Source organism: Taudactylus pleione, unplaced genomic scaffold (genome assembly GCF_031769625.1).
Source record: "Taudactylus pleione unplaced genomic scaffold, aTauple2 ptg000016l, whole genome shotgun sequence".
NCBI classification, from domain to species: Eukaryota; Metazoa; Chordata; class Amphibia; order Anura; family Myobatrachidae; genus Taudactylus; species Taudactylus pleione.
Genome location: NW_028284418.1, coordinates 46873604 through 46899446, shown reverse-complemented (window position 1 = coordinate 46899446; position 25843 = coordinate 46873604). Strand labels below are relative to the sequence as shown.

At 44.0% G+C, this 25843-nt stretch overlaps 1 protein-coding gene across 1 annotated transcript in view; it reads right to left on the bottom strand.

Moving 5' to 3' along the window:
* Positions 1-2448: 2448 nt before the first annotated feature.
* Positions 2449-25843, bottom strand: part of LOC148542006 (uncharacterized) — a 112891-nt gene continuing 89496 nt past the window's right edge. The window contains exons 4-8 of the mRNA XM_088476038.1: positions 20693-20879; positions 18652-18806; positions 11652-11770; positions 7753-7863; positions 2449-6095 (exon numbers count right to left, since the gene is read on the bottom strand). Coding sequence (XP_088332164.1) covers positions 6077-6095; positions 7753-7863; positions 11652-11770; positions 18652-18806; positions 20693-20879 — 591 coding nt within the window. The 3' untranslated portion in view covers positions 2449-6076. The remainder of the gene's footprint in view (positions 6096-7752; positions 7864-11651; positions 11771-18651; positions 18807-20692; positions 20880-25843) is intronic.

Below are 25843 nucleotides of genomic sequence, written 5' to 3'. Positions count from 1 at the left end.
CAGTTATATTGATCATTTTAGGGAAATCGATGCGCATGAGAATGCAGCCTATTGGCCTGTTTCAGAGCCACACGCAATCTGCGCACAATGCCGATGTTCACAGAGTTGAGCGATTCTTTTGCAGCTGTGCAATGAATTCTAAAAGCTCCTATGGTGCGTTACACAATGTGTACACACAAAGGTGCTGTTGCATGTAGGACAGATGGTATCAGAAATGTGGTGAAATAGTGACAGGCGTTCCAGGGAGGTGACTGGGAGGTGGCCAGAAGTGCAGGCAAACATGATCCAATCAGTGGGCATGTTATAGGAGTGTTGTAGACATGTTAATGCAAGTAGAGCCGCAGGCATAGGAGGCCATGGTCGGATGGAGAAACTGCTCCTGCCATAGAGCTGGTGCAAAATTCGATAGTGTGACCGATGGTGGTGTATAAGAATGCACCAATCGGTATTACAGCATGCACGGATCGGATGTTGAACGTGGGCGTCTCAGTCCTTGCACATTCGGCTGCACGGATGTACAAACGGGTGAACGCCAATAGACGCTGCTGCCTTTGGTTCTGCATGTAACTTAGAATCAGGCCCTATGAGTCACTAAGGCACATGTTCACTTTTGGGGGTTGAGTCGCGGTGGTGGATACTAAAATACCGGAGCAATTCCATATTTCTCCAGCCTGGGGACAGCAGTTCTGAAAAGCAGCCGTCACCATGAAACCTTCAACAGACGATTCTGGCGATATATGTAGTAGCAGCTGGATTTTACACTGATGGAACAGATCCGGTAGTGTTTGTGCACATATGTGACCTAAGTTCAGACATGCGCGCTGCCGCATAGGAAGGAGTGCGAGTCCGGGAACCAACGCATTTGAAGATGCATACGTTCCCTCAGGCACACTCCAAAAACTTTCAGTTTAGCTGAATACTAGATGGCCTCATCGGGCCCTCGTATCAAATTAGCCCATTTCCGCCTGTGTAATAGTGATCACGAATAGATACAACACAGAAGTGTAAAGTTAGGGAATATGGGGAGGCGGACACTTGGTGAGAACCAATGTTAGAATATAGTTATCAAGGGATGTAATTATGTGGCCACCGGTCTCAATACCGACATCGGGATCCTGACAAGAGACCTAAGATAGGCGTCGAAATACTGATGCCTATCTTAATCCCGATGCCAGAACGCCGAAGGACACCAGCCCGAATTAGGCAAGTCCGGGGCGCCCTTAGCGTTAGCAACGCGTTGGGTATAGGGAGCGTAGTGGGGTTAGGTTTGGGGGGGAAGGTTAGGGTTAGGCACCCCTAGGGGTGAGGGTTAGGCACCCCTGGGGAGGGGGTTAGGGTTAGGCACCACTAAGGGCCGCTGGGACTTCATACCCATTCCATTATCAATTAGGGGTCTATTCATGATGTTAATTATCAGGGTCTGAAAGTACACCGATAATTGACATTCTAACTTGCCGCGGGTGCTGGAGAAATTCATCATTGCTCCTACGCTGAGTCAGCTAATCCGAAAATCAGCTGCCCCCACAAGCGGCTTCATTGCTCCTTTCGGGACAGTGAATCTTTTCACTGCTCCTTTCGGAGCAGTGACACTAGTGCGCATGTGCGACCTACAGGTCACACATGCGCACAACAGCCCCGACAGAAGGAGCCGGACAGGGGCAAAGGGATCCGAAAGGAGACATCTACGCAACCCGGGACTCCTTCGGTTGCAAGCCCGGAGTGGGAGCACTCGCCATCTGAAAATGGCGAATGCTCCCACACTCAAGCTCCGAAAATATAATATTTTTGGAGCTTGATGAATTCTGTCCCCATACTAGTTTATGGGGACAGCGGGCCATCCCGGGAGAGGAAGATAAGCAGGAGATATCTGTGAAATATCCTGCTTTACCTTCTCGATGAATGGCCCGATAACTTAATTTCTATTGACCTCTTAGAACCTAATGACATCCACAAAGCCATTTTGAGGATTTGAACTGCTGTTCAATTCACAATAATGTAGGAGTTTTGTGATATGACTAGTATTTAGTGAATTGATAAATTACATTCTCATACATTTTATTTCAACCTATAAAACATGATTGCTGACTTTATACCTAGGAGATAAGTGAGGGGAGGCCTCGTTGAGCTTGTCTCTGATTATTGTCATTGTGGTTCCTTCCCCATAGCACAATTTGCAATTCCAGTCCCTGGAGTAAGGGTATGGCCATGATGACCTGATTCACTGCAAAGCTCGTCATCAAGGCTCCCAAACCGCTCATGTCTTTGAAGAAGTGGGCAGATCTGGGGTGCTGGTCTACTCTCTTGGGAGTCTAGGAGAGCTTCCCAAAAATTTGGAGTGCCCTGGACATTCCAGGAGAGTAGGCAACTGTGAGTAGGCAATTTACACATTTTTGTATTTTCTAACACACCATATATTTGCTCCAAATTACACGCATCAGCAACACCCTATACATTTTATATATAGAAATTTATTTAAGATATTACATTTTACAAAAATATAAGTTGATACAGTTATAAATATAGGCCCTCATTCAGAGCCGCTCGTTAGCGGCAGTACGCTCGTTCCGAGCGATGTTTGCACATCTGCGCATGCGTACGGTTTTTAGTACGCATGCGCGAACCAGTCAGTGCGGCCAAAAATCGTTGGTACGCAATATAGCGAGTGCCTGCTATTTTGAATGACAGAATGAGGCGTATGTGGGTGGTAACAGGGGAAGGTGCTTGAAAATGGGGAGTGGAGATCCGAACGCAGGCGTGCTTAAAGGTCAAAACGGGCGTTTTATGGGTGTGTATATTTAAAACAGCAGCGTCATTGTCCACGTCACTGGGTTATTTTATAGCCAGAACTGCTCGCAAATTTGTGGTAGCAAACACCAACCACAAGAATAGCGAGCAGTTCATACGCTGGTCGATGTGCTCGATTAATCTAATAAATAGCGGACATGACGTAGGATGCGAGCGGCCAGGGGGCGTTTTTAACAAATAAACGAGCGTATGTTTTGCTCGCTCGTTCAGACTTAGAGGTGTGAACAGACTACAATGTGCGTACGGATCATTTGAATAGCCACCCCTTGTTTTTAAACGAACGACCGCAAATAGCGAACGGCTCTGAATGAGGGCCATAATATGCAAGTAGGATAATGCTTGTAAAAACTTATAAACAGAGTGAGATAATTTTATAAAAATTATATGAAATGGAATGTGAGTATGTAACAATGGTATTTAAACACTTTATCAACCAAATAGAGGGACTATTCACAGAATAATCAGGGTAAACCATCTTTTCAGCCACAGAGATGACTGGTAAGATTTGCAGAGATAAAAAAATACGACCATATAATTTACAATTTAACAAGTCAAACAAAAATTCCATGCAAAACAACATTACACCAATTCATCCCAAGATATTTAAAAAGCACCCCTATTTCCCCTCCCATTTCATGTATAATATCTTTTCTGCTCAGACTTTATGCTGCCTCCTCTAAGCTACGATCATCATTACAGATATAGGAATGATAAAACAAAGAACAGACAGGAGAGCAGGGGTGACACAGGTAATAGAGAATGTGTCCTTTAGTGTCAAAATGCCCACCCATTTAAGAGGGCTGCCACATTCACGTACATGGGGACTGTCATGAGACTTGGTACATATTTGTCACTGTGAAGTTTGCATCCAATGTGTGGGAGTTTTCCAACCACATAACAGTTTTCAAATCCAAACCACGGTGTCGAGGCTGAAAGCCTAAAACCGCGTGGTAAAACCGGATGTGAAATATCTGGTGGTTTATTTACTAAATGGCGATTTTACATCGGTTTTGTTGCAAGATTTAAAGCTAATTTTTTTTAAAAAGTAATGCACCGCATGAATTTCACCGCATGCATTGCTTTTTTTTTTTTTTAAATTTTGCTGCAAAACCGCCCAGGTTTTACTTTGCGGTTTGCCTATGTAGTGTGCCTAGGGAGGTATGCTGACAGGTTCACTAGTGTTCATTTACAAGTAAAAAAAAAATAATTGTCTCATGTACGAAGTACATAATGGCTGAAGCTGCAGAGCAAATTCTTTTTGGGTGATGATGTCAGCCTCGGTCTGTGCAAGTGCATCTAGATTTACTCCAAAGAGCTTGCATTATGTAACCAGATGGCGAATGCAGAGGAGCAGAACTTCACGGTAGCTTGTGGCAGCAGTTAGGCTGTATGGAATAGGTGCACCAGTGCAGAAACCAGATCTCATTCTGTGGACTGAAATGACTGCAATAAGATAAAGTGTTGGTTACAGCGGGTGTAATTGTAGGGGCTTTCCTTGCATTGCAGAGATACACACGACTATATTCACTCTACCATGCTCAGGGCTGAGCATATACTCTTCATGGGACACATTTTGCCCCTTCTAGTTGCACTTTCACAGAGGAATCACATTTCTAGGTGCAGTTTGGCCAATGTAGAAACAGTTTTAAACACAAAAATGTAATATAAGTAGGTCAGGCATCATCCTCTTACTGTCATGATTCATGTAAGCCTTAAATGATCTAAGCTGTATTATAGGGGAATAACTGAAGCATGCTATTTAGTAAAGGTGTGGGTGACAGGTGGCAGAGGGTGTGACATTTGTGAGGGTTACACCTCTGCTCAGTGCAGCTTTTCTGATACTCCGGAAATGTTGGTGCACTTCTTGTCTGCTGTGGCTTCTCCCATAATAAGGGTACAACATGATATGCACTGGGAGAACCATCTAGGGTCTGGAGCACCACCAGGGTATCTAGTTCTGCAGATCCCATTAATGTTGCCAATATAGTGCTTTGACAATGGAAGAATTGTTGGAAACTTTGTTTTAAATCCCATTGTTAGATCCTTAGGATGCCGGACGTGTCATTTTTGTATAGCCAGTGCTTTCTTTGTGGTTGTACTCGGGGTATGCATTAACACCCCCTTATTGTGGTCTAATTTTGAATTCCTATAACTGATACAGGAAACACTCAGTGAAATAATTTCAGAAATGAATAAACACTTATCCAGAGTGTGGAAACTGCTATAAATCCTGTAACAACTTGTAACTTATGGTGAGTACCGGCAATGTTTTCTCATTGATCAAAATTACTGTGTGAACTCTATAATTATACCATAAGGTCCGTAATATGCTCAACTGGGCAGGGAAAGTATGACTGACAACTACATATACACATCTGCAGAAACCTGGATGAGCTAGTAAAACATTTATGTAGTGCTAATACAGAGATAATTGAGAAGGAGGCAGATAAAATACATATAAGTTTGAAATATGACTATTTACCATTATAAATATCTTAGCTATATGTAGTTTAAATATCTAGAGATAAACATGACTTTTTATATACTAGAAAAGCGGTGGACAAGATATGGTATTGTCTCCTAAATAAACTATCCTGAATAGTATTTTGCTTAATAAACCAATGAAAGTGTGGCTGTCCAATTTATCTGTCTGTAAACATATATTTTGGTTTCTATTATCTTAAATTGTGATGAAATAATCGTGTTCTTGTTAAGTGCTTCACTTTATAAGCGATTTTCCTTTTTATATGTATTTTACTGAGCGCTGTTACAGTGATCTTAAAACTAGTCTTTTTATAGGCAAATTAATATAGAAATTTTAATTCAGGTTAATGAGTCCATTCTAAGGCAATGCCGGAAAGATATTTATCTAGTGTTCTTTATACTGAAAGTGCATCCTGTGCTCCAAGAACCAATATTACTTATGTGTTGGAGAGGAATTGTTCTGTACAAGTGTATGTTATGGATCTTTAGCTATATTACAATCATGTTGTCTGACTTTATGTGTCCCAGAAAAAGGGTTAAAGGTAATAAATAGTAAGACTTTCGTAGGAGCACACAAATCGTTTGCAGAATAAATACAAAGTTCAGATGTAAGTCACAGATAATCAGCTTCCACGATAGCAATATATTCTGGAAAAATAATATTTCCTTTTCAACCTCTTTAGACATTCTTCCCAAATCATTTCCTGCACATTACAGTCACACGTGCTTTTACATTCTGTACATGTCTGTTATATTCCCTTTCTTTTTCCTGACTTATCACGCGGCTTCACATATCTTCTTCTTTTCTGAAAAATAAACACCAGACTAAAAATTATATTATTATTATTATTATCGTTTCATATATTGATTTAGTATACAGTAGTTAAGAGTTAAGATTATATTGCATACTGTCATTTATAAAAGACAAAAAAAACTCATAAACGTTACAACCAATTAATGATCCTAATTTTTCTATATGCAGAAGGTGAAATACTGTCCTGTTTACCATTCTTCTTATGCCGGGACAGATGTTCTGATAAGCAGCTGTTCCGGCGAATGTTGACACCTATTATTTCATTATTGCAGAGGCAAATGAGTGCACTTGCTAGCTTTAGTCCTTGTTAATGTCCCTGCTCATACACACAAAAGAGTCGTAAGGAGCAGAGGAGTCTGAACACTTCCATATTTGCACTCCGATAGCACTTTGCATAGGAAAGAGATGCCAACACCAGCTGATGATGACGTTAGATATCAACTAGTTCGTGAGCTTGTTAAATTAGACTTCCGTTCCCATACAGGAGTCCAATGGGCTCATGGTATTTTGTAGTTCAACACAGGAGATATCTACAATATCTGCTTCTTAAATAGCTATGATACCTATATGTGGGATATTCATATGGAAACAGCTGTTTCTGCATGGATCTCACAGTAAAATATTTAATAACAGTTCTTATGGTTTAAAAAGATAGAAATTCTCAGTGATCAACAGACTACCCTCACCCATTCAGCCTGCAGAGAGAAGGCAGGCAGGAAAGAGCATGACTGGGAGACATACAAATGAGGAGGAGGGCTATGAGAATACAAAAGATTATTAACTTTTATTTATAAGGCACAACATAACAAAATATTGCAAAATACCAGTAACAGAGCGCAATACACAACAGCTAACAATAGCGTAAGTGCAAACATTACTATAATGCAACAGAGAGGTTAGGACAATAACAGGGGAAACAGAGCAACTTGCTGTAGCTTGAAGGAGGATGCAGTGGTGAGTTGTGGGGGGTCAATTCAGTGCTCTATGACCCTGTAGCCAGAGCCGTAACTAGACTTTTTGGTGCCCTGTGCCAGAAAGAGCATTGGCACCCCCCCTCATTTTTCAAAGGGACATAATGCACCCAAAAACAGGGGGAAGGGCCTCGTGGGGAAGAGCCAGGGAAGAGATAGGGGAGGCCAGGAGATGCTGGGGATGAAATCAGAGGAAGCTACAAGCAAGAATGATAATAAACAGAAATTTGACAGGCCCAAACAGCGCCCCCTGACCTGTGGTGCCCTGTGCGATGACACCGGTCGCACTACCCTAGCTACAGCTTTGCCTGTAGCCAACATATGGGAGAGGAAATAGTGTGCCACTGAAGGAGGGTAGGAGGCATAGGAATGGAGCACTAGTAACATGGCTAGTTCTAAGGGGAGAACAAGAGAGCTAATATACTAAGGGATGGAACTTTTTCTCTTCTAGTACTCCACTACTTTGATGCTGATCTGAGTGTAATGTTCATTCTAGCACCCTTCACCTGTTACAACCTGTGCAGATCCTCTTTCCTGCCTGGAGTGTCACTATCTGCTCTGGTGCTTCATGTTGCCTAATAGTCACTTGTGGCCATCTTTAGTGTGTGCATGCATCAGCACATCAACATTCATGTCTTATTAATAGAAGCCAATACATTTAAACTAAGAACTATTTACCTGTTCAGCACATGGAGACTGGACCAAGCATTTTCCCTGTTCACATTCTGTCCAAGAACAATCATTGAATTTCTGTCTCTTCTTTTAATATCACCGAGTACAATGTCAGGTCTGTGGAGATGGGTGCATATTGAGGCAGTGATTAATATGTTAGAAGATTGCAGTTACAATAAATGCAGCCAACAAATATTTTTCCTATCTTATTCTACAGTCTGATAATGTATAAGCCCCATAAAAACAAGGGAAGCGTAAGAATTACAGGATATGAGCAATTTATTCAGTCTGGTTGGAGTTCAACAGAATTTGGAACTTTGACAGCCTTGTACTTATTCATAGTAAAAGTTGTGATTTGTGGTCCTGCTTAATAATTTTAATTTGCTGAATCCACAATTTGAAATTAGAACAAAAGGTGTTAAATTATAAAATGTTACCCTTTTTTTCTTCTTAAATGGCTACATTATATATATATATATATCTATATATATATATATATATATATATTTTTTTTTTTTTTTTTAAACAACAAATATTTGCATTGAAAACCATTAAAATACTATACAAAAGGTTTGAATATGTTTAAGTTTACCTTTATTTTTTTAGTTACCTAAAGTTTCAAGAATGTATTGAGAGAATAATCACTATATTGAATTGGCTTCATATAATGGACAGAACTGTTTTTTAGATTTCATTGAAGACTAACATGACTTATACTGTATGTACTGCCAATGCTCCTGAAGTTGTATTCTTTTCTAAAATTTGTATATGGAATTCTGTCTCTAGGGAGGTAAAAAAAGTTATGTGAGTAATACATAAAATTATTAGATGCGTTTTCTAGATAAAAGAAAACAATTTCTTAAGCTGATGATAAAACAATAAAACATAAATTGAGCTTTGATTTGTTAATTTATTTTTTTGTGTGATTAAATAAAGTGGGGTCAAAAAAGCATTTTATATTTTAAAAAAGGCATGTTTAAAGTATAACGGTAAGGAAATGCATAGGATATGCATCAGTCTGGCCTTTCTTTACCTCAAAACAATAGAAGGAAACAAATATTTATTCGTGCTGTAAATGTGACAGTATGGATTTGTATCTTGTTAAAAATAGTCCATTTCCTTAAAGAGCATGTACAAAAATGTCACTTATACTTTCCTCCCCATTTAGAGCCGTTGCATTATGTTCAGTACAGGATATATCACATCCTGCCAATATCATTAATTACTATGTTTGCGGTCAATGCATGGTACCATTTTTTCGGTAAATTCATAGTTAAATATAATTGTTAATAAAGTATATACACATTTACTTTTCTGCCTACATAATTTACCTGCTTTCTTTGCCAAACCAGCTTTGACATAATCTACCATTCTGTGTTAGAAAAAGTACCTCTAAAGAGAGATGCAATCTTTCCAGGCCCTTCCTCTTACATACCTTCCAAACTTTTTAAAAAGCAAAATCTGCCTAAAATAACCCTTGCTAATGATCCACTCAGGCCCTGCCTTATTCACTCGAACTGCACCTAGATCTGCCCAACCACAACCACATAGACTGTAAACCATGTTGTATTTTGGCAGGCCAATATAGGGATGGTTTTGAACAATTTACCGGTACTGATGATGTAAAATTAAATCCCCTTTCCCTTTACTTGATTTGTGTGAGGCATGAGACATAGAGCTAATTTAGTCTTTGTTAGTCAGATCTCAATACCTACAGGTTTTTCTTTTGGTAGCTAAATGCCTGTACAAATCCCCAGTAGAGATGAGTGGTACGGTTTTACTGAATTGAACACACCAGAACTTTGGGTTTCCGAGTAGAACAGAGTCACGACTCGGGTCTTCTCACCAAGTTGTGAAATTGGATCTAAAAACCTATATTGCATATTCTGCATTGCATTTAAGTCCCTCCTCGTGATTTCAGGTGCTGTGAGGTGGTCAAACTTGACTGGAAATTAATGTTAACAATACTATAGGAACAAAAACAGATCCAAGTTACATGATTTTAGCTGTTTTTATACATTTTTAAAGAAAACTAAAACTGAACCAAAACACTTGAAGGTTGTTTTGCCAAAACATGATGATGATTTAGAACCAAAATAAAAAACACGAGGGTCTGCGCACATATCTAGTCTAGTCAGTTGGACAGGTTGGACTACTTAAAACAGCCCACTTGTTCTCCTCACATCACACAATAAGCTTGGCCCAAAAGAAACACACTGCACATACAGTACACAGGAAATCAAATAGAGGGATATTATATGATAACATCCGTTCAATCCATTTAATAAAATTGACTGCTGATAAAAATGATGTCATCATGCTGGAATGTAGTGACAGTTGGTCTGAACTCTGGCCCCTCCCATAGTGATGCGCAGAACAGTGATGGGGCACTGATAGAGACAGTGGGGGAGGGAGAAGGAGAGGGTTGTGGTATAAGAGATCAACAGACAAAAGGTCGACAATGTATAGGTTGACACCAAAAGGTCGATAGGCAAACAGTCGCCAGGGACAAAAGTTCGACTGACAAAAGGTCCACAGATACAAAAGGTCGACAGGGACAATGGGCTACACACAAAAATGGTCGACACTTTTGTATTTTAAGCCTAACCCTCCCCGTAGTGCTTAACCCTATCCTTGGTGCCTAATCGTAACCCTCCCTCAAGTGCCAAACTCTAACTGTACCCTCCGGCAGCCTAAGCTTAACCCTCCCCCAAGTGCCTAACCCTTACCTAAAATCACATTTCAAAATCTTTTGTGTTGACTGCTAGTGTGTCGACCATTTAAACTTGTTGACCTTTTGTACATGTTGACCTATTGCCTGTCGACCATTTATTGTCAACCTATACATCCAGATAACAAAGGAGAGGTAGGGAGAAAGTCTTGGGGTGGGAAAAAAGGGTGAGGCAGGGGGAGAGAGGAAAGAGAGAGTAAGTGCTGGGGTGGAGGGGGAGGGGGGGGTCGTAGAAAGAGTGGGAGATAAAGGAGATGGAGTGAAAGGGAGTGGGTGGCGGGTCGAATGACAGAGGAAAAACAACACCAGGCATTACAGCTAGTAATTATATCACCTTTCTGTACCAGTGTACTATGCATTTACAACTGGCTGATAACTTTAATACCGTGTTTCCCCGATAATAAGACCTACACCGAAAATAAGACCTACCCTTAATTTTGAAACCCGGTCCAAATTAAGCCCTACTCCGAAAATAAGACCTACCTGAACTCATTTTCAGCTGGGAACGCTGCAGAGACCAGCGTTCCCAGTCGTGCAGTGCGCGGGTGACGTCATGACGCGCTGAGGATCCTGTACGGCCGCGCCTGCTGGATCATGTTAGATCCAGTCAGCGCGCAGGTGAGAGCGACATCCCGGACAGCGGCGAGTCAGGTAAGTTCACTGCAATAAGGGACACTGCTACAGGGGGGGACCTGCATAAGCGGCACTTCCACAAGGGGGCCTGCAAGGGGGGGGGCATGCATAAGCGGCACTTCCACAAGGGGGGGGCATGCATAAGGGGCACTTCTGCAAGGGGGGGCCTGCATAAGGGGCACTTCTGCAAGGGGGCCTGCAAGGGGGTGGCCTGCATATGGGACACTTCTGCAAGGGGGGGGCTGCATAAGGGCACTGCTGTCAAAATTAATATAAGACCTACCCCGAAAATAAGCCCTATGGTGTTTTTGTTAACAAAAAAATAAATAAGACAGTGTCTTATTATCGGGGAAACACGGTAGGCTTATTAATGCCCCCAAATTTTAAATTTAATGATCATTAGCTTTGAATGGAGGAATGTGCTGGCCATAATCCTAATGGAAAAATAAGTTTTTGCTGTAACAGGAATTACACAAGGAAGATGATATAGAACTAAAAACATTTTGTCAGCGTATATTGAGAACTAGTATTCCAGTTTTACCTGTACAGCTGGGGGCAGGATCTCTTTAGCGATGCAGAAGATAATCCCAGTTTATTCTGATTCCTATTTTTTGTCTTCTTAAGTAGATCCCTCACTCGTCCCCATGGGTGGAGATCAAACTAAAAATAACAAATATCTGTTAGTTCATAATGTAAGTGTGGTGACATCCAAACCAATCACTTTGAGCCAAAGAACACCCAACACAGCTACATAGAACTAATTTGTATCATTAGACTGCAGATATTAACTTAACAAATCGCTGTGTCCTGATGCCTTTAATGGTAACTAGTATAAAATATTAAAACATTATTTAATTCCTTCTCTTACCAATGTTTTCCAGCAAATTCAAGAAGGGGACCTACAGTATCCTACCGAGTGGCATCCCTCCCCGTGGTGACACCCGGTGCGGAGAAGATTGTAGTGTGCGTCGGCAAAAGGAATGTGACCTTGTGGCCCTAAGCCTCGTTTTAGTCACTCCAGGGGCCCCGGAGTTGCGTACTGCCCCCGGGGACCAGTCTGTGTGCAGTGCCGGCTCCCTCACTGTGACAGGAGCCAAGTACTGCACGTAATGCTACAGTACAGCACCCGGCTCCTGTTGCTGAAGAGGAGTCGGCACTTTGGTGTCCCCCCTTGTGACACCACTGATCCTACCTTTAATGGTGCTTACACAATACTTTTATTGAATCCTAACAAAACTCTAACTCTTATTTTTTATAGGCCCATTACTTTTTTAAATCAGGACTACAAAATTTTGCCATTTGTTTACAATCTATAATCCCTTCCCTTCTATCTCAGCATCAATCTGGGATAACCCATGGGAGACATATAGTCCGAAATGTTCGTTTGGCTGTGGCGGCTCTATATTTATCTTCTACTCCAGGACACACTTCCAATATGTTATTAAGTTTGGATGCTGAAAAGGCTTTTTATTAAATCTTGTGGCCCCACCTATTTATAGTGTTACAACTGTGAGATTTGGCTATTCTTTTATTAATATAATTAAATATTTTTACAATTCAACTCATAAGAAATTATTAATAAATGGTCTTCTAGGTGACTCTATTCAAATGTTTAGAGGAACTAGGCAGGGATGCCCATTATCCTCTTTGCTATCTAATTTGATCCTTGATCCCTTAGTACTTGTTTTACAGTATTGGTCCCTCTTTAAAGGCATCTCATTTGGTCAGACAGAGGTTAAGGTCTCAGCCTTTGCTGATGACCTTCTTTTTTTCATCTCTAACCCCAAAACTTGCCTATCTCCCCTTTTTTCCAAATTGGAAGATTTTTGTAGAATTTCGGGTTTACAATAAATCATACTAAATCGATTGCAATGGCCTTGGGCACCTCTCTCCGCAGAGATACAGTAGTTTAAATTTGGGAAGACTACAATGGGCCAAGACTGATATCCTTTATCTAGGAATATGCTTTCTCAAAATGTCCATGATTTATATACTGTAAATGTTAAAAATGTATTATATAAAGTCCTTAAAGAATTGGTTGACTGGCCGCATTTGCAAATATCCTATTTGGGCAGAGCCAATCTGATTAAATTAATCACCTTTTCCAAGTTACTGTGGGCTCTATTTATTAACATTATTTTTACTAAAATAAAGTGAAAAAGGGTGTTTTCACACCCTTTTCACATTATTTTAGTTTCACCTGTAGTTACTATAGGGCAATTGGAGTAGAATTAGTAAAATTCTACTCCAACCCCCAGTATCACTTATTTTTAGTAAAGCAGATCGCATTTCCCATAATTGTAATGGGAAATGTGATCTGTGTGCAAGTTACTAAAAATAAATTGTAAAAAAATACCGGGGGAAGCCCTGTGATAATAACGCCACCTGGAGGTGGCGTTATCCAGGGTCTCCCCCGGTTACCGGGCTCCCACTCTGCTCTAACGGGGAGAGCAGAGGCGGGAGCCGGTACCAGTAATCAGCTATGTGGTCTAAGTAGACCGCAAGCTGATTACTGTAAAAAAAAATTTAAAAAAATAAACATTTTTTTTTTTCCTTACCTGAATCCAGGGACCGGTGATCGGGCCTCCGGTGATGGCTCCTCTCTGGTCAGCTGGTCTCCCACAGTGCACTGGGGCCCGGTCATCAGGTGATCGGGTCCCAGTGCAGTATGGGAGATCACCTGATCGGGAAGCCCGGAGAAGATCACCGGAGGCCAGGAGGTGCAGGTAAGTGTAATGAAGGGGGTGGGGGGGGTCGCGGGGGGGGGGGGGGGAGAGAGGGGGGGTTGCGGGGTCCGCGATCGCGGGGGGGCGGGGCTTAGCGCCGGGGCTTAGCGTCGGTGGGGGGGTAGTAGCGACGGTGGGTCGGCGCATGCGCGGGCTCTTAGTCGCGGTATTTTTTCCGAAAATACCGCGACTAGAGTGCGGATGGGATCCGCAGGGACAGAGCTTTATCGCAAGCTCTGTCCCTGCAAGGGATTTATAGTAAATCCCTGTTATATTGCCGGAATTCGCAATGCGAATTCACTCGGTAATATCACACTACAATCCGCATTCAATATGCGGATTGTAGTAAATAGAGCCCTGTATCTCTTGCAGGTCTTACCTGATGTTCGTTCAAAAACTGATGTAAAACCAATTGATGCAGCCTTTCGGCAATTTATTTGGAAGAGGCAGAAACCTCGACTTAGTTTGCAATTGTTTTAACGCAATAGATTGGAGAGGGGAATTAACTTCCCCAACATGGCACTATTTAATTATGTGGCCATTTGCAGACACATTAAAGAATGGATTTCACACTCCAACTTATATACTAAATATTCAATTGAGAAATCCTTTCTTACTAATATATACTTAGTGGATTTTTTACATCTAAACAACTTTTATATACCTACATGTGTGCTAGACAACCCTCTACTAATGTCTGCATGGTCAGCCTGGCGCACTATTCGTAATAAATGGAACCTCAATGCCTCATATTTTTTATTCCTCACTCTGTTGGGTAATGTCGGCTTTCAACACAGTTCAGCCTCTTTTCCATTTATGTTTTGGGCTTCCAATGGTCTAAGTGCAGTTCATCAGTTTACAACGTCAATTATAATTCTCTCAGGCTCAGTCTCTTTTCCCCTTTTTACATTCCTAACACAGGCGCAGCATTATACCTTAAAGGTTGTTTCCCTCCTCTTGCCTGTGGACTGGATAAATAATTGTATATGGCTCTCCAATCTTTTATTGGTTCTAGGGGTGCTATTTCCTTGTTTTACAAAATACTCCGGGCACCCTATTTCAGTGGCCATTATGATACTGGTATAACACATTGGCTGAAGCACTTTCCTGACCTTAGCGAATCAAACATCTTACACGCTCTTTTATTTTCTATTTGAGTTTTATATGCTACAACCTATCCGTAGTCACTTAATTGGACTTTCCTCCTCGTCAACTTGCCTGAAATGCACAAGACCAGATGCTTCCCTCTATCATTGTTTCTAGGATTGCATCTATATTAAAACATTTTGGATTCAAGTTAAGCAATTTGCTTTTTCGGAGCTGGTGAATTATTTAACATTGACCCCAGAATGGGCCAAAATGCAAAAATAAAGTAATACTGCATATATTAAAATGATATTTAATACCTAAATGTCACCACAGTGTTTTACAGGAAGGCATACTTAACACCATATTACATGGTTTGCTACAATTAATGTGGTATGGATAATACCATAGTCACCAGGTTATACAGCAATGGATACAATGAGACCGGGGGTAAATATAATAACAGTCGATCTAAATCGATGTTGTGTTTCATGGGCTAAATCGCACATTTACTAACATTTATAATTCAATATAAAAAAATCATCTATAGCCAAATGTGCGATTTAGCCCTTGAAACATAACATTGTTTTAGACCGATTTAAAATCAATCAAAATCTATTAAGATTGACCTTTAATATATTTACAGTATGTCCAGAACTCATACTTTACACTATAAGAAAATCATATCAAGTGTTATTCTTTTGATAAAACATTTTCCAAAAATGTATTGAAAGTAATAATTTAATTTTATCATTGAGCAATATTCAATATTTAATTGAATTACTCACTTTCTATAACACTTATGCATTGCTAACAGAATTTTCCAGCCAGAGATCTCATGTTGAGTTGAAAAGCAAATACTGCAAGGTTTACTAAAGTTGTGCCAACTGTGCTGTTTTCATCTCTGTATTAGAAACTCACTGTTGCCATTTAGGTGCTACCAGTCACTAGAAGACTGGTTGCTTTTTTCCATATAATAAAGCCTAATTGTTTTCATTCCTATAATATTAACTCACTGTTGTCATCACAATAATAGACTGTTTATCCTTGTCCTATAGACTCACTGTGCTCTCATATTCGTAACAAAGACTCACTGTTCTCTTTCACTGTGCTAGAGACTTCATGTTCTCAGAACTGGTGATGGAGGCTTAGTGCTCTCAGCCCTTGTGATGGAGACTCAGTTATCAGCCGATGCCATTGTGATGGAGACTCACTGTTCTCAGCCATTGTGAAGGAAACTCACTGCTCTCATCAACCCTTATAAAAGAAAATCCAATCTCTCAGCCCTTTTGATGGAAACTCACTGAACTCAGATTTTGTGATGGAGACCCTGCTCTCAGACCTTGTGTTGACTATGCTCTCAGCACTTGTGATGGAGACTCTGCTCTCAGCACTTGTGATGGAGACTCTGCTCTCAGCCCTTGTGATGGAGACTCTGATTTCAGATCTTGTGATGGAGACTCTGCTCTCAGCCCTTGTGATGAAGACTCTGCTCTCAGCCCTTGCTATGGAGACTCTGCTCTCAGCCCTTGTAATTGGAAACTATGCTCCCAGTCCTTGTGATGTAGACTCTGCTCTCGGTCCTTGTGATAAAGACTCTGCTCTCAGTTCTTGGACTCTGAACTCAGCCCTTGTGATGGAGACTATGCTCTCAGCTTCTGTGATGAACACTTTGAGCCTGATTCGGGAATGTATGATAACCCAATGGTTTATGTACTTTTCTGATGGTGGAGCTCATTCATGACATGGAGGGGTGGCGTCGGCCTGCGTTCCTGAAAACGGGGGCACGTCACCCTCGTTTTCCGGGAGTGCCAAAGCCAGAGTCTGCCTCGAAGGACGTAGATTTCCTTGCCTTACTAGCGGTAGGAGGCAGCCAGTCTGAGTAAGCTCCAGCTTACTCATATGGCTGATGCTACAAACATTGCCTCTGATGGTTGCTATGTTGATCCAATGCTGTGTCTTCAGATGTAGTACTCAGATCTGTGATGCCGGCTGGAGGCATCTTATTCCCTCAGACATCTCATGCAGGCTGTGCAATACAACACATATCAGAATCATGCCCTATCCTCTCAGCCCTCGTGAGGAAGACTCAATGCTCTCCATCCTATAATAGACTGATTGTTCACATCTTATCCTTGGTGCAACATTTTGTTTGCCTCCCCACATATAAAGGATCGTCTCCTATAAAAAATACACCTTCTCCAACATATTACATTCTCCAACTCTGCAAAATAAATTTTCACTTTGCACTAATCCATAAAAGTAAGTTGGCTAGTTTGACTACTCCATATAAGTAAGGAAAAGTCCTCACTCTCAACGTTTTAATAGAGACGCATTCTAACGGTAATTGAATATCAATGGTCGGCGTTAAACATCATTGATTTGATACCCAAACATAGATGATCATCTACTGTAACCACATAGGGAAAACAATTTAATTTAACTAAAAACTGAACAATTTCTGGTGACGGTCTGGATGACCTCTTTCTTATTTCCATCCAGGGAAACTAGCAACTCCCAAGTATGCTGTTAGCAGTCTCTTTGCATGCTCAAATAATCTCATAGAACATAAATGTAAAGACCTGTGTCAGTGACTCAATGGTCAGTCTTGTTTGATCTCTACTATCCATTAGTTGTTCATTATTAGTTAATATATTAGTGTAATGCAGACCTTTATTCTTAAGGCTTATACTCTAAGCTGCCTGAGCCCAGACACAAAATATACACTGCATACAGCTGCATACACACATCAGAAATCTATTAAACCCATTTGGAAAAAGTTTCTTCAAAGTCTGTTTATCCAGCTGTGTGTTGTTTTATGTAAATACAATTCATGCTCCAGATGACATTTTGTGGTGAGTTTGTTATGACATAGTTTATCCTGTTATTGTGTCAAATCTCAGAATGTCAGACAATGTACAGGTATTCCAAAATCTAAAATTGGATTGCAAACATACGGGTAATCTCCAAAATATATTGGACATCAGTTATGTAACCTGAAATTGTTATTTGTTCCCAGTGGTAGATAAATAATTGTCAATTTCTGATCAGGAGTGATGATACATACATTGTACGTTTAGGCTTTTCCTTGTTTTATCCTTACTGTTATACAAACTGTTGCACATCAAAGCTTCACGAAATAGTCCAATCATGTGTTGCCAATAAAAACACATTGGTTCTTATGGACATTGGAACCGCTTATTTTAAAAAGTGGTATAGCTTCATCAGAGCAAAAGATGGGTACGGGATGCCGGTGTGCAGACTCCCAGCAGGGTTAAAATACCGCACTTGTCCGTCAGTATCCTAACCCTACCCTTAACCCTCCCTCCCCAGTGCCTAAACCTAACCTCCCCCTCTCCATACCCTAAACCTAACCCTCCCCTAGTGCCTAACCGCTAACCTTCCCCCTAACCTCACTACTTACATTCGGGATTCCGGCTGTTAGGATGCCGAAGCCGAGATTTTAACAAGTGTCAGGATTTAGGCGCCGTCATTCTGAGCTCCGCAATTCCCGTGATAGTGATATTGACCGCATCCCATTATGGGAGTGTCAAAGGCGTGTGGATGATAGTGCGTCTCTGTATACAACCACTATCGTTCACATAGGAGGCCATATTCAGACAGCTGCGTGCGACTCAGAATCAGGCCGTATATATGTGCTGGTACACATGATAGCAACACAGACACAACTAATAATTATGAGAAATTAATAATGAAACCTTTACAAACCTTTTTTATATCTTGTTCGGACTGTGCAAAGGCGTCTCTGTAATTCCTGTCCCACACTTGCTTACTTTCTTTGTCTTCATATTTCAATTTACTGAAGGGTTTCCTTAGCCCCAATATGGAAGGACTTCTCCAGCCATCTGTCTGTGCCGCATTCCCTGGAGCAAGAAACATGATGACGATGAGAATGTGTGAATGACAGGTGCTGGTTATTCTCTAATGACTGTAGGGCAGGATGAAGCTTTCCTGTCTACTTTCAATTATATGTAACAATATGAGGACACAAGAATGATTGGCTCTTACACCAGTGTGTCTCACTATATACAGTACACTCATCTTTTTATCAGTTGTGAAAACAATCAGAATTGCTTTCAGTGGATGTATATAGAGAAGCTCAGTACATTACATTGCTTTACGTTCAATATATGTACTGTTATCTTCAATATGACCACTGCTGGTAGTATCATCTTAATGGTTAATATTAGGTTTATATTAGGTTAATGGTGATCATGAGAATGTTGACATTCATTGTGTAGACCCCGGTCGAAATGTCGACAGGGTCACCTTATCAATAATGTATTCTTCAGAGCCTAACGCTAACCCTAATAGTACTGTCAACGTTATAAATGTGTGTTCGCCGGCACATTTTCTTAGGGCAAAAATTTTATGCTGCGAACAGCAGTGATATAGAAAAAGGGTTTTCTCTTCATCTCTATAAACCCTTAAGTGTGCTTGCCAGCTGCCACCATATTATCAGGCCCGGCAACAGGTGGTACAATGGGTACACTTGTTCTGGGTCCCCGAAGTTCAGAGGGGCAGTGAGGTTAAGAGGGGCACAAAACCAAAATCCTTAGGGACTGCAGCACCAAACACTATTTATTGTACAAACTATGCCGCCTGGCCCAACTAAGTAAACCTCCTCTCCCAGTTACCACTCTCAAGGACACGACACCTGGTTCTGCACTTGCACCATAGTAATGAATGGTGTCGCAGCAGCGTCATTTTTTGCGACGCTGCACTCGTGCCAGTTACCTGCCCTTCTGCACCCTGCTGTCATTGCTACCTTGGGGAAGGAGGTGGGAGCAAGTTGCAGCATTACCATCCGCTCTACTGCACATCAGCATCACTGACTGGGAGTGCACACCCTCTCCCCACCCTTGGGACAGCCTCAGATATTGGCACACGCTGGGGAACAATATATATGGGTGTGAGGGGTGGAGGGGATGGGGTGGCCCAGAGACATTAGTGTACCAAGCCCCAACATTTCTGTTGCCGGCCCTGCATATTTTGCAACCAAAAATGTCAACTTTGTATTTATATTGTGACCTATTGGTTCATTGACACTAAATACTGCAGCCCTAACAATAGCTCAATGTCACATGTTGCTGCAACACAGAGATGTATGTGTTATTTTTATTGTAGTCTGTTGGTTTAGTCAACCAGAAATTTATAATGGAAAACAAATACTGAAACATTTCCCGGAGAGCTGCAAAATATTGTTGATATGTTATATGAAAGTGTAGCCGTCACCTAGACATGATGGAAGCAGCCATTTGCTCAGCTGAACCAACGTGTAACCTAGCTATCAGTCGCTAATAACTAGTGCAATGACTGACGGATAAGGTGCCTCATGACTCCTTCATGTCAGTAGTTTCTAGTGAACGGCCGTATGCTCTGAAATATGGGTTCAGACCAAAACATGTCTGTATTTATTTGGTGTAGGTGACAGGCACACTTTAAGCACAAGAGAATTCTGTTATGCTTGCCTGATCTTTTTGTTTCATATGTACTCCATGAAAAGGCTCAACATTTTAAATAGATTGTATAGTAGATGTGTTATTATTCTTAAACATATCTCATGCAACTACTGTAGGTTAAATGTGACTGCTGGGTGGATAAATACTGAATACAACTCAAGCAACTATTTTTTTTGTTGATAGTAGCAAAATAAAATAAAAAAATAAATAAAAAAGCTCATAATTATTTTTATTGTTCCATTGTTCCACTATGTGTTAAATCAGACAAATTGTGATAAGAAACCAACCTTTGTAGCCAAACCTTTCATTGTTAATGCCAATTTCTGGGATCATGGAGAGGTCAGATTGGTTTCCACTTTGTACAAACATACTGTGCGGCCGGTTCCTCCTCACAGGAAAATGCCTTTTAGCCTCCTGGTACGGACTGAGCAAAACATTCGCTGCTCCACAGGAGCAATGCTGTCGAAAGTACTCCTACACCAAGAAGAGAGCTGTTACATCTCAATCCTTCCAGTCAGTGCAGTGATATCATGCTCACATTGCTGGCATTCCCAAACTAAGCTCTTTCTAATGGAATTCCTGGCTCTTCTAACTTACCATTTTCTTCCTACCCTCCCTGGGTAGACAGGCAGTGTGATTGATTATTTGACAACTTGTATACTTTAACATGCATTTATGAGCATCATTTGAAGTATGTTTGTGTTTGGGTTATCTAAGTTCTATGTTATCTGCTTTTCGCCTCATGCCTGTGGTATAATGAACTCAGGCACTGACAATAAGCACATTGCAGGTTTAGATACTCAAGGCCCAACTGACGATCTAAATGATTATTGTTAATATTTATTTGTATAGTGCCAACATACTCTGTAGTGCTTTACATTTGGGAACAGTAATAAAACATGGCTGGGTATTAATATGCAGACAATGCGGTAAGAGGGCTTAATTGAAAGCTTACACTGCACCCATTATAGATACATCCAGGAATATCACCTACCTGCACATGATATAGATATTTAAAAATGTGAATTCAATTGTAAGGTGAATATATAGTACCATCATGTTAGTATTTTCAGTTATGATATGTTATATGGAAGTGGAATTGGCAAAAGGCATGCGCCTAATAGTGTAGAATTTAAAACAATGATGTACGTGCTCAAAATATAATGTGCGTACCAAATAATAAATCTTTAAGGCTTATCTGTGATTCCTTCAGTGGGATTCCATATGGTAGGGTAGGTAAGTGTGGGAGGTCCGGGGCCGCGCGCCCCCCTCCCACGAAGGCGCCGGTAAGGACCGGACCCGCGTCGCCGGACGCGCCCACGTGTTGTGGCGCGTCATCACCCGGCGACGCGGCGCGGCCATGACGCCGGCAAGGACCGGACCCCGCATTGCCGGACGCGCCCACGTGTTGGGGCGCGTCATCACCCGGCGGCGCGGCGGGCCAATGAGGGCCCGCCGCGTCATCCAGCCCAGGAGCCCGCGCGGCGGGGTATTTAAAATCCCCGCCTGCGGGCAGGAGAGGAAGAGCGGAGGAGTCGTCGGAGCAGGCAGATCGTCGCTGGAGGGAGTCCCGAACGCGAGTTGGCAGTTCAGGTAAGCTCTCAGTGAGGCCCTTGTATCTTGGTATTAGACCACTGTACCCCTGTGTTAGGTTGGTGTGTACCCACTGTACCACCACCGTGCGGCGCTAGGCCGAGACCACTGTACCATTGTGTTAGGTTGTTGTGTACCCACTGTACCCCCACCGTGCGGCGCTAGGCCGAGACCACTGTACCATTGTGTTAGGTTGTTGTGTACCCACTGTACCACCACCGTGCGGCGCTAGGCCAAGACCACTGTACCATTGTGTTAGGTTGTTGTGTACCCACTGTACCCCCACCGTGAGGCGCTAGGCCGAGACCACTGTACCATTGTGTTAGGTTGTTGTGAACCCACTGTACCACCACCGTGCGGCGCTAGGCCGAGACCACTGTACCTGTGCTAGGTTACCGCATATCCACTGCACCATCACCGTGCGGTGTTAGGCTGCAGGTATTGTTCTAGTGCGGCGCCAGGCAGCCGTGCTCTCTTATAGGAGCAGAGACCAGGACTACTCGCCCAGCAAAGAGACAAGGGGCATACCCGGTGAGCGCATTCTGTGTTTGTGTGTCGAATCATTGTTTGTGTGTCGTCCCCTCTTCCCTTTTCCCTTTTCGGGCGTTTCCGTTCGGGTTGCACCCATGTGCCTGGCATGCGGGTGCAAACCAGTCTGAGGCCACAAGTGCCAATGATGACCATCCTCTAGTCCCCGCACCCCTGTCCGTCAGTCCTTCCTGTGGCACCAAGGTCCGGCCCATAGGTTCAGCGTGTCCGACCTATCTTACAGGTTAGACCGTCCCCGGCTGTGTCAAACCGGAAAGACCCAGGACCGTCGGTGGGAGAAACCAAGGTGTCCTGAAGGTGAGAGCCACGGGGTGAGAGAGGTAAGTGCCCCGCCACTCCTGCACGGCAGCAGGCGCACACAGCAGTCCACCCCTTGCCCCTCTTACATTTGGCGTAGCTGGCAGGATCCCTTGACGCCAGCCGGAGGACCCCCACGAAGATGACGGACCCTACCACCACCTCTACCTCCGCGGGACCACCATCCGAGACGACAGACCCGACTTTTGACCGGCGGGTCACCCCGGCCATCGGAGCCGCTGTCCAACTCATCCAGAAGTACGATGGACAGAACATGGAACTGGACGACTGGATGGACCAGGTGGAGTCGGTGATCCGTCTGGATCACCTCCCCGCGCCGGTACAGGTAGACTTGGTGCTGCAGGTCATCCTGGGGGAAGCAAAAAAATCTGTCATCAACCGCCCTCTCGGGCAGAGGAAGGACCTCCAGGGGGTGTTCAAAATCTTGAAGGCCACTTACGGAGACCGGTCCACACCGACCAACCTCCAGAAACGGCTGTTCGCTCGGATCCAGCGCGAGGACGAGTCGATCTCCCAATTTGCCAACGCCCTCCAAAGTTGCGCAGATCGGATACGGGCTCGGCAGGACGCAGACTGGTTGGCCGGAAACCCAGACTTGGTCTTACGAGACCTATTCGTGGCAGGTCTGAAGAGTAGGCCCCTACGCCACCATTTCCAAGACAAGATCGAAGGGGACCCCCGCCTTCTGTTCCACGAGGTGCTGGAGAAGGCATTGGCCAAGGATCAGGACGAGGAGTTTGGCTCCTGCTCTGTGTCCCTCCAACCGACACACCCAGACTCCCGCACCCCCAACCCACCCCTAAACCCACTGGAGAATTGCGTCAAGGAGTTGACCAATGCGCTCCTGCTGGTCCAGCAAGAAGTATCCCAGCTAAAGCAGCGAGTGGAGCAGGCAGAAGACCGGCGGGCCGGGGCGGAGACCCGTGCAGAAGGAGAGCGGGCCGAGGCCCCACGTCGGAAGCCTCACGAGCAAGACCCGCCCCGGCGCTGGGAGTCAGCAGGAACGCGCCGACGGGACACCAGGGGCCCAGTCTGCTGGGAGTGCGATCGACCTGGCCATTTCGCCCGCGAATGTCCTGAAGTACGACCCAGTCGAGACACCCGCCGTAGACCTTTAAACTAGCGTCCCTCGCGGTTGCGGGCCAAACCACGAGGAGGGGAGACGACCAGGTGGACATTACCCATTCGTCGGATCTCATTGGAGAGTGCCCCACAGTAATAGCCCAGCTGGCGGGAAAGAGCCAGCGCTGTCTTCTGGATACCGGCTCCCAAGTGTCAACCATGTCCCAGCGATGCTTCCAGGAGAACTACGCCCACCTGCAGCGGACCAACGTGGGAGATTGGGTAACCCTCATCGCCGCAAACAACCTGCCAATTCCCATCCTGGGTGTAGTTTGGGTCGAGGTGGAGCTGTACGCCCAGTCCCTGGGGAAGAAAGGCATCATGGTTGTCGCAGGGGAGGACTTGAAGCATGGGCCTGTCATCTTGGGGATGAATATACCCCGCTGCTTGGACCAAGCCCTAGTCCTGGAGAAGGGCCCCCGGTACTGGAGACACCTAGGGGTGCAGAAGCCCGTACAGCAGGCCCTGCAACGGGTGATGCGGCTGTGCGAGGGACCATCTCCAGCCGCTGACACAGGCCCCCTGGGACGGGTCAAGACAGGCCATAACCAATGGGTGAGGATTCCCGCCAGGCAAGAGGTGGTCGTGGATCTGCCCGTGCGGGCGCAACAGCCCCTGGAGGGTAGGGAAGTCATGATAGAACCCTGCTGGTTTGGCCAAACCGACGCTGGATTGATCGTGGCTCGGGCCTTGGCAGTAGTCAAGCATGGGGTGGTGCCCATCCGGATCTGTAACCTGGGGGACGCCCCAGCCCAGGTTCCCCCCAGGACCATCTTGGCACAGGTAGAGGCTGTGCCCGTGGGCGGTGTCAAGTCAGGACAAAACGTCCTCCTAGAGCCCGACGTGCGGAAACCATGGACGCTGGCCGTGAGGGTGGAGGAGCGGGTAGAGCCCACCGAAGGCTGGAACGGGCGAATAATACTCGAACAGATGGACGTACCCCTAGATGAACTCGGCCCCGCCGAGGTCAAGAAGCTCGAACGGCTTCTGTGGAGGAGACAACAGGCGTTCTCCCGCAGCGAGGAAGACTTCGGTTACACCCGGGCATTAGAACACGAGATCAACACCGGGGACCAGCCCCCCATCCGGGAGCGATACCGACCCATTCCGCCAAAATTGTACCAGGAAGTGAAGGCCATGATCCGCCAGATGCTGGATAACCACGTCATCAAAGAGAGCAAAAGCCCGTGGGCAGCGCCGATTGTCCTAGTTAAGAAGAAAGATGGGGCCCTACGCTTCTGTGTGGACTATCGGAAGCTGAACAACTGTACTGTGCGAGACGCATACCCTCTCCCCCGCATCGAAGAATCATTGGCAGCCCTGGGGAAGTCACGATTCTTCTCCACCTTGGACCTGGCCAGCGGCTATTGGCAAGTGCCGGTGGCCGAGAGGGACCAAGCCAAGACGGCCTTCATCACCCCCATGGGCCTATTCGATTTCTGCCGGATGCCCTTTGGGCTCTCCAATGCGCCAGCTACCTTCCAACGACTCATGGAACGTTGCCTAGGGGATCTAAACTTCGACTCGATTTTGATCTATCTGGATGACATCATCGTGTTCGCCCAAACGCTGGACGAGCATTTCCGCAGGCTGGATCAAGTACTACAGCGTTTGGAGCAATACGGGCTCAAACTAAAGCCAAGGAAGTGCCACCTCCTCCAACCCAGCCTTGAGTACTTGGGACACGTAGTATCCCAAGACGGGGTGAAACCTACACCCGACAAAATCACCGCAATTCAGGGACGGAAAACACCCACCACCGTGACGGAGGTACGAGCCTTTCTTGGACTAGTCGGCTATTACCGCCGGTTCATTTCGGGGTTTCGCTAAAATAGTCGGACCTCTGCATGAGCTGC